This window comes from Pinus tabuliformis, chromosome 1_2, assembly GCF_031772625.1.
Source record: "Pinus tabuliformis cultivar Carrire ecotype Pingquan chromosome 1_2, CPIR1, whole genome shotgun sequence".
Classification (NCBI taxonomy): Eukaryota; Viridiplantae; Streptophyta; class Pinopsida; order Pinales; family Pinaceae; genus Pinus; species Pinus tabuliformis.
The window spans coordinates 1315274242-1315283811 of NC_142298.1; the positions used below are offsets into that span (position 1 = coordinate 1315274242).

Here is a 9570-nt window from a genome sequence, read left to right on the forward strand (position 1 = left end):
ATATCTAGAAACTGTTTCATTCATTTTTGGCCAGTAGCAGTATCTTTACAGCGGTGCAACTGTTTTGCTTACACCAAAATGACCTGATATCACGGAAGTATGTGCCTCCCTAATTATGTTAATTCTCTCTGCTTGTGGAATGCATAACTTTCCCAAATGATACAAGAGTCAGTCCTTAATATAGTAATCCAATTCTTCTACCTTTTTGCCATTACTTAAAGCTGCATATACATCTTTAAAATCTATATTTTGAGGATATTGTTCAATGTAGCTTTCATGCATTACTGAGTTATGCTTAAGTATAGTAAATGCATTTATGATTGGTCTGGACAACATATCTGCAACTTTATTGTGTATGCCCTTTTTATATCTGATGACTAAGTGAAATTGCTGTAGGAAACCCATCCACCTATAATGTCTTGATTGCTGCAATTTAGTTTGTGAGTGTAAGTACTGAAGTGGCTGATGATCCGTATGTATTATTGTTTCTTTGCCCATTAAGTAATGTTTCCACTTCTTCACACTCCGAACTAATGCATACAGTTCTTTATCATATGTAGGATAATTAACTACTACAGAATTAAAAGTCTCAGAATGGTAGCATATGGGTTTACCATGTTGAATCAACACTGCTCCCATGGCATAATCATTGGCATCTGTTTCGATCTCAAATGGTTGTTGAAGATTTGGCAATGCTAGTACTGGTGATGTACTAATTTTTTCTTTCAAGGTGTCGAAGGCTTTCTGTTGTTTGCCTCCCCACTGAAACACCTTGTTCAATCCTGTCAAAGCATGTAAGGGAGCTGCAATTAAGGAAAAATTAGCAATAAATTTTCTCCAATATTGTGCTGCCCCTAGGAAGCTTCTAACTTCTGTAGCAGACTTGGGTTTAGGCCAGTTTACAATGACTGCAACCTTAGAGGGATCTATCTTCAGTTCACCACCCCCTACAATATGACCCAAATAATTCAAAGATGTTTTACCAAACTCACACTTTGATAATTTAACATAAAGATTTTCCTTTTTCAACACATCTAGAGTCTGCTTTACATGCTTCAAATGTTCTTCCCATGTTTTACTGAATACAAGAATGTCATCTAGATATACAATTACAAAATCATCAATAAAAGGCATGAGTACATCATTCATTACTCTCATGAAAGTGGCAGGAGCATTAGTTAAACCAAAAGGCATAACTAGCCATTCATACAACCCTTGCTTTATTTTGAAAGCAGTCTTCCATGCATCTTGCTCTGCTACTCTGACCTGATGGTAACCACTATGTAGGTCCAACTTGGAAAAGTAAACAGCCTCTTTCAGCTGATCCAATAGATCATCAATGCAAGGAAGGGGATAACGATTCTTGATCATTATTTTATTCAGTTCTCAGTAATCAATGCACATCCTCCACGAACCATCCTTCTTTCTCACCAACACTATTGGGGATCCACATGGTGATGTGCTTGGTCTTATGAACCCTTTCTCGAGCAGCTCCTATACCTGCTTCTTGGTTTCTGCATTCTCTAAAGTGGATAACCTTGTATACCTGTGGCTATAATGGTTGTTTCATCACCTGAGTCTGACCCAAAATCTCTCTGAACAGCAGCAACAACCTTCTTCTTCTTGCCATCGAACTTCTTGGGTTTCAGCTCCGGATGCAAAGACCAGTAATGTTCATCATCATGTCCATCCTTCTTGCAGTGAGTGCATGAGTGTCTTTTATGAATATACTGTCTTTTCTTCCTTTTAGTTAGGGCTTTGTATATTTTTATCTTGCCAATTTTAAGAGATTCATCAACAACTTCCTTAATTTCTCTCCTCGTACTTTTACAATCTTTGTCATACCATCGGTTGGTTTTGTTGTTTCTTTTATTACTTGAAACTTCAATTGAGAACTTATTAATATAATATGAGAGGGTTGTAGTAAAATTATAATAGAGGTCTTCTATGTTGTCTATACTAGATAAAGGAAGCAAATTAGTTTTTAATTCATTTAGAAAGAGATCGTTTTTATTTCTATCAAAGATTAAGTTAGTTTTTCTATAAGGATTATCTTCTAGGGGATCTCTATGCATGACAAAATTGAGAGTTATAAGAAAAGGCCTATGATCAGATTCAGGCTCGTGGTTGTTTAAGATGTCAAAATTTATTATTTCGTTGTATAAAGGGAGATCAGAAATAACATAGTCTACCACGCTGCTACCAAGCCCTTAGATGTAGGTCATCTAGCCAGAATTGGGCCACTTCTTTAGACCGTTGCAAATTATGAGATCCTGAGCACTATAGAGCTTGACTAGCTCCGACCCAAACAAATTCTCCTCGAGGTCTTCAGAGCTCCTTTTGTACCAGCTAGCTAGAGTAAGGTCTTCGTCTAACCAAAGAGGATTAGGGTTGGAATGATTTCTTAGAAGAATAGCTTGGTTTCTTGAAGTTCGAGCATTAAAGTCACCCATTAAAAGGATATTACCTTCATTCCTTAGGCTAGAAATATCATTCTCTAAACCATTGTAAGGACTATTTTTATCTAGACTATTTTTCTTATAGAAGTTAGAATTGATGGGGGGAAATAACAGATTGCTATGTAGGTCTTTTTATCATTAATGTCATTAATCTCTATCCAACTATATTGGTTATAAGGGTCATTTTTATAAATCCTAGCATGGGGGGAGATGTTCTTCTTAATGTAACAAGCTATACCCCCAATGCCTCTACAGGAGGATCGCTTATTCCAGGTAGACAATAGTTCAAAGCCATCTATGTTAGGGACCTTAGATTCTTCGTGCTCCCAAGTTTCAACAAGCAATATATTATCAACATCATTCGAGATCCAACTTAGCTTGGGGCCTTTGTTCCATGGAAAGCCCCGACAATTCCAGGAAAGAATCCGGAGCATGTTGAATTGCTATTTATTACTGTCTTTTTGGTTTCTATCTCGAATAATGACTTTTCTATTTCTGATTATTGCCCATTTTCCTTCCTTCCTAGCTTCTTTTACCTTTTGAACCTCCTTTCTTAATTTTGTTTGATCTTTTGGAATGAGATCTTCATTTTTAAACATTCCCGTTCCTTTTAGACTTGAAGTTTTACTAAGTATGTCATACTTATGGTCAGTAGAGCTCACCTTTATTCGGATCAACCTTCCTTTATTCTCAGTTAATTTCCCAAACCTTGTTGCTTCTGTGAGACACATTGTTTTAATTTGTAATCTATTATGTAATTTTGTCTAGGCTATGGCTAAAGTATCCTCGTCTACTTTTTTTTTCAAACCCAAAATAATAAAGTTCAAGGCTCTTTTGTTACATTATTAATTTGAAATAATTTGATATATAAATTAATTAAAAAAAAAAACATGTTAATACGCATTTTACATCTTTGCAATTCAACATGACATATTGGGAAGTGATAATGTGGAAAATATCAATGCTTTTACTCGACAAATATAATCCAAATAAATGTGTTCGAGTTGTACCGAGGTTTTCTGTTTTAATTTATGCGATATTAGCCATTATGTTTACACTTTAAAAAAAACGAGGTTCAAGTTTATATTCATAAATAAGCACATATTTTATGTTTTATATATAATTGATTTTAAAGTATTTTAAAATGTATATAATTAATTATATATATAATTTAAAAATATTAAAATATAATATTCTTATTACATTTACTTTAACCTTAAATCATATAATCATATTGATTGATGTATGCAATGATCATGCACCATGGCAAAGCATGAATTTAAAACATGTAATATTTCTTCTATATTAATTGACTGATGTATGCAATGATCATGCACCATTGCAAAACATGAATTGAAAACATGTAATATTTCTTCTAAATCATATTGATTGATGTATGCAATGATTATGCACCCTTGCAAAGCATGAATTGAAAACATGTAATATTTTATTGCAAAACATGTAATATTTCTTCTAAATCATATTGATTGATGTATGCAATGATCATGCACCATGTAATATTCCTTCTAAATCATATTGATTGATGTATGCAATGATCATGCACCATTGCACAACACGAATTAAAAACATGTAATATTTCTTCTAAATCATATTGATTGATGTATGCAATGATGGTGGACCATTGCAAAGCATGAACTGAAAACATGTAATATTTTTTATGTATTTAATTTTGAGAAGATAAAAATGATGCAAGAGGGTGTAATTTTTTTAATTAGGAACGAACTAATTGACCGGTGGAAGTCCTTGGTGTTAGTAAAGAGTACAACATTAAATAAGTGAACTGTATAACTAGTACAAAATATTAATTCCAAGCTATAACGTTTATTTATCATTTTTGATAAATTTAATTTTAATTTCCATAAAAATTGTTATTTAAGTCCAATAATTTATTAGAAAAAATTATATTATATTTTTTATTTTTCAAATAATTTAATTTAATATTTTTATTTTCTAATTTTTTGAACCTTTAAATAAATGACTTCAAAAATTTTAAAAATTAATTTTTTTTTTTTTTTTATTTTCCAAATAATTGAGTTTAATATTTAATTTTTTTAAAACTTCAATAAATTAAATAGAATGTGTTCAAATATTTCACAAAATTAAATAGACCTAAAAGTAAAAACTTTTTGACATAGAAGTAACAAAAATATAATGGCATGTATAATAAACAATATACTAGAACATGAATCAAATTCACTGCTTAATCAAATCCAAAAAGCAGTGAAGTACAATTCTCATAATTACATGCACTGTCCAATACTAGGGAAAAGAAATTTCATGAATCAATATTCAGGGTATAAACACCCAAACAGTCATTATCAATAATACCACTCATTTTACATAGTTTTGCTCTCAGATGTATGGAACGCTGTTAATACTCCCGCTTCATGTATCCACGCAAACGATTTTACCCACTCGATTCACTTCTCCATTATGCCACGTCACATCTTTACGTCACATCTTTACGTGACATCTCAACTAGCACTCGCATTGAAGGTGGATCAAGAAATACATTCTCGAATTCGAGGACTTCTAAAGGAGCCAATGATATAAAATCTTCCGGCAACCGCTTCAAATCTGGACAACCGGCAATTAACAGCTTTTTTAAAGATGGAAGCTTTGAGAATGATTCTGGAAGTTCCTCTAAAATCCTGCAACCTGAAAGATCTAATGTTTGCAAAGAACTCAAAGATCCTAAATCCTCTGGCAAGCTCATCAAACTGAAACAATGAGTCAATTTCAATTCTCTTAAAGATTGAAGCATTGAAAACGACCTTGGTAATTCCTTTATAGACGAGCAAAATCCAAGATCTAGTTCTTGCAAAGAACTCAAATTCCCAAAATCTTCTGGCAATCTCTCTAGATTTGAACACGCTTCCAAGACAAATTGTCTTAAAGATTGAAGCTTTGAGAATGATTGTGGCAGTTCGGATATAGACATACAATCTGAAAGATACAATGATTGCAAGGAACTCAAATATCCTAAATCTTCTGGCAATCTCTTCAAACTGGAACAATGAAACAAGCTCAATTCTCTTAAAGATTGAAGCATCGAAATTGGACTTGGTAATTCCTCTATAGACGGGCAAAATGAAAGATCCAGTTTTTGCAAAGAGCTCAAAGATCCTAAATCTTCAGGCAATCTCTTTAGACTTGAACAATCAGACATGCACAATTCTCTTAAATATTGAAGATTTGATATTGGTCCCGGTACTTCCACTATAGACTCGCAAGATTTAAGATCCAATGTTTGCAAATAAGTCAAAGATCCTAAATTCTCTGGCAAGCTCTTCAAACTGGTACACCCGAACAATATCAATTTTCTTAAAGATTGAAGCTTTGACACTGACGCTGGTAATTCCTCTATAGAAGGGCAATCTAAAAGATTTAATTCTTGTAAAAACGTTAATAAATCACCCAACTCCTCGGGCAGTTTTTTTAACACTGCAAAACTGAATAATCTAAGTGTTCTCAAACCTTGGTGCTGTTGACGATCACTTGAAGAGATTTCGAAGGCATCCCCAGACTGTAAACTCCCATCTAATTCCACGTGTTTGAGATTAGGGGGCATCTGCAAATTATGCAATCAAGATGTGAAAACCATTATCATAGACAGATTCAAAACTTTCTAACAAAAATGAGTGAATCGATCAAGACATTGAATATGCAAGTAGACTTGCCTCCTTAAGGAAATTCAAATCCTGGGGTTGACATTTTAAGCATCTCAATTCCTTTGACTGGGACACATCGAACTGAAGATAGGTTCCTTGAAAATAAACCAACTTCTCAAAGAATTTATCACAGGTTCCCTCCACATTTCCATGAGATCCTAGTGCAAGAATTCTCAATGAATCACTCATAGAGTCTAATTTTCTTGCAGATATAAGGAATGTATCGTTAATTTCATTGAACGAGATGCCTTTGATCCCTTGAAGATCCTGCATGACAATATTAAGCGTAATTAAGTGAATCGTGAGAATCAGAGACATAGTACATAATCTGGAAATAGATTTCTACCTATACAGGTTTTACAAGTTCACAGATTTCGTACCTTCTTTGAGAAATTTTCAATTTCATCTGCACTTTTGAATATGATTCTCGTTCCCTCTGACTTCTGGGAACCGATTGTCAAAATGACATCGTGTACTGTTACTTTCATGTTCTTGGCTTTGTTGACAAGCCCTCTCTTTTCTAGCACATCTATATTAGAATCTCCCACAATATTCCTAACTTCGTCCCAATCATAACCATTAAAAAATGAACAGATGTCAAGGAATGGATCTTTGACTCCTTCAGGGAGACGTTCATAGGTAAAGAGGTACCCATCTAGACCCTCGATTTTAAGGTTCCACTTCTTTTGGTCTTCCATCAATAGATGAAAAGCTTTTTGTTGGCCGCCCTCTTCAAACCGTATGTATCTCGCCAGGACATACAGAAGCTTGGGAATTCCACCACAGAGCTTTACTATCTGTTGGAGTTGATCAGAACTGAGTAGCTCCCTGTGTATTTCTTTCTTCAACAAATTCATCGCCTCTGTATCTGGAAGGTATTTCACATCATAGAATTTGACACTCTCGTTGTCCATTGAACACCCTTTCCGCATTTCTCTGTCCCTTGCTGTGATGAGCAGCCTGCATCTTTTGGCCTTTTCCATATCCCTCGGCAAAAGTTTTTCCAGGGGATATTCTGCCAAAACATTGTCAATATAAATGAAAGCTACTTCTTTCTCTAACATGCGCCCTATTTCTCGCTGTCCATCTTCAAATGTACGAATATTCTCTAACACTGACCTCTGTTCTTCTTCTCTGCTTCCCAACATCAAATCTTTCAATATACATTTTTGCAACTTTATTATGTTTGGAGTTGAGTTTATATCTTCAAACAATCTAACCATAGAATATTTACAGCCTTCTATGTAAAGTCGTGCAAATACTGCATCAGCCAGGGTGGTTTTTCCCATTCCCCCAAAGCCATGCACCATAACTGCTACTGCATTTTCTTGGCTTTCAGACTCTAGAAGGTCAATGACTTCTTCCAGTTGTTCTTCAATTCCAACTGAAACATAAAGCATATCACAAACCTTAACACAATACTAATATTTTAATAGTTCAAGGAAAAAAATAGGACGATTATCACTGCATACCTGCGTACACAGGGTATGACCGTTCTCGTTCTTTAACCGGCGGACGCACATTCGCACACTCAATGGCATCCAGAATACAAATCAACATTTGATTGTCCATACGTCTGTACATTTTCTGTAACTTTTGTTGAAATTTAGCCAGCTTTTCCTTGTCCACGGATGTTGAGAAAAACCTGCCGGTAAAATTCCATTAAGAAATTCATTTCATTTTTACAAGTGTATTGATCGGGGTCACAACACAAAAAATGTAAAAGGGTCTTCTATGGATGTAGACATACAGGAATCATTCTTACTCACCTAGAAAACTTTGAAGAGTTGATTTGAGTGCAGCACATGAGCCCTCCTTCCACGATCATTTCTGTTGCGTTTCTTATTGAAGACTCCATCCCTTTTTTCAACCCAGGTCGTTCTTTAAGATCTTTAACATGATGGGCCAAATTACTCATTTCCTCTAAAAGTAACAGACATTCATCTCGATTTGCAGCAACCATTTCAAATCTCTCCAATATATTTGCCACAACAAGAAGACCTGTAGCAGCCCAGTGTGCCTGCCCTAATCCTATTAGGAGAGGCTTGACCACTTTGATTCCTTCGCTAGATGAAATAATATCTTTCTGAAAAAACCAGGAAAGGACAAAAACATTAGATAAATATTATTTGTATTCTCAAAATCTTAGAACAAAAAATAACACACACATATTTTGGAGGAATCTAGATTTGAGGTTATTCATACTCAGATTTGAAGAAACTCAATGATGTTTAATACTCACCGTAGCCAGAGCGGCATCTGCTCCCTCCGATAGGATCTCCTTGAGTGGCGAGAACAATGAGCTGCTTGGCCAATAGTCGCCGGTCGACGGTTTTTTACCCGACGACTTTGTCTAAAATTAAAATGAAATATATTCAGTATGGCGTGTCCAGACATATTAACGATAATCCCCAATACAAGTCACGTATTCAGTTGGGCATGAAAAATGGAGATCCACCTTACCTTGATAATTTTGAAAAGCTCAGATATATCCTGGATGATGCCTTCAAGATCGATGTTGTCATTCTCTGCACCAACTGCAACATGATGCTCAATCTTCTTGGTAAGTTCGGGCACCGTGGAAGTGCTGTAAGAGGGACCACCACTTGGTGGAGCCTCATAGAGTCGGAGTTCAGCCTGCGTTGGAGCAGCTGAAGAAGAAGAAACATCATGAGAAGTGGAGGCAAGAAGGGGGCTTTGGGGGTCCTGCCGCCTTAGATCGGGGGCGTCTTCTCTAGCAGGAGGCAGTGCAGAAGAAGAAGATTGCCTGTCGTCTCCTGAAAAGCAGGAAAAGAAACTGCAGCGGCAGCACCTATTAGTCATTGCTGCTAAGGATGGCTATGCTGAAACTTCACTCCGACTATGGGAGAAGAGGAAATTTGAAAATTTGAGCATGAAAATGGGACAATGATACACAACGTCGATGTAATAAGTCATCGCAATCCTGGGCTTCCATACGCGAGGCTAAGCTATCAGATGGCAATCTTAGGGTTCAACCTCCAAAGATGCCATACACACCGCTAAGCTGCAAGCAATTCATTTCAATAGTTGATCATATTAAAATAAAAGTGAAAATGATTTAAAATATGTATATCACATGGCAATCGCAATCTTAGGCTTCAACTTTCGAAGATGCCAAACGCACCGCTAAGCTGTAAGCAATTCATTTCAATAGTTGATCATATTAAAATAAAAGTGAAGATGATTTAAAATATGTATTAACTTTTTATAGAGATATAGTGATAGGAGACTTAAAATAGATTGTCGTTTTTTTTCTAATACTGGATCCCTTGGTTTTTATTAATTTGAAAAAAATAAAGATATAACCTAATATTCTGTAAAGCATGGTGTTGAAAAAGTCAGCGGATAAAAATGGGACCAGCAGCAGATCAAAATGGGACCATGAGCAAAAACTAAAA

At 35.3% G+C, this 9570-nt stretch overlaps 1 protein-coding gene across 1 annotated transcript; it reads right to left on the reverse strand.

Annotated features, from left to right (window-relative positions):
• Positions 1–4645: 4645 nt before the first annotated feature.
• On the reverse strand, positions 4646–9171 carry LOC149211057 (uncharacterized). The gene is made up of 7 exons (XM_089396887.1): positions 8615–9171; positions 8394–8504; positions 7921–8237; positions 7624–7796; positions 6532–7535; positions 6161–6418; positions 4646–6051 (listed from the first exon to the last, which is right to left on the reverse strand). Exons 1-7 carry the CDS (start codon positions 8972–8974, stop codon positions 4930–4932), a joined length of 3345 nt encoding a protein of 1114 aa, XP_089253013.1. The 5' UTR covers positions 8975–9171; the 3' UTR covers positions 4646–4929.
• Positions 9172–9570: the final 399 nt, after the last annotated feature.

Coding starts and splice junctions, on each gene's coding strand:
- LOC149211057 (XM_089396887.1), bottom strand. CDS start 8,974: ATGACTAATAGGTGCTGCCGCTGCAGTTTCTTTTCCTGCTTTTCAGGA. Junction 8,238..8,393: donor CAGATGCCGCTCTGGCTACG/GTGAGTATTAAA, acceptor TGGTTTTTTCAG/AAAGATATTATTTCATCTAG. Junction 7,536..7,623: donor GTCATACCCTGTGTACGCAG/GTATGCAGTGAT, acceptor TTTATGTTTCAG/TTGGAATTGAAGAACAACTG.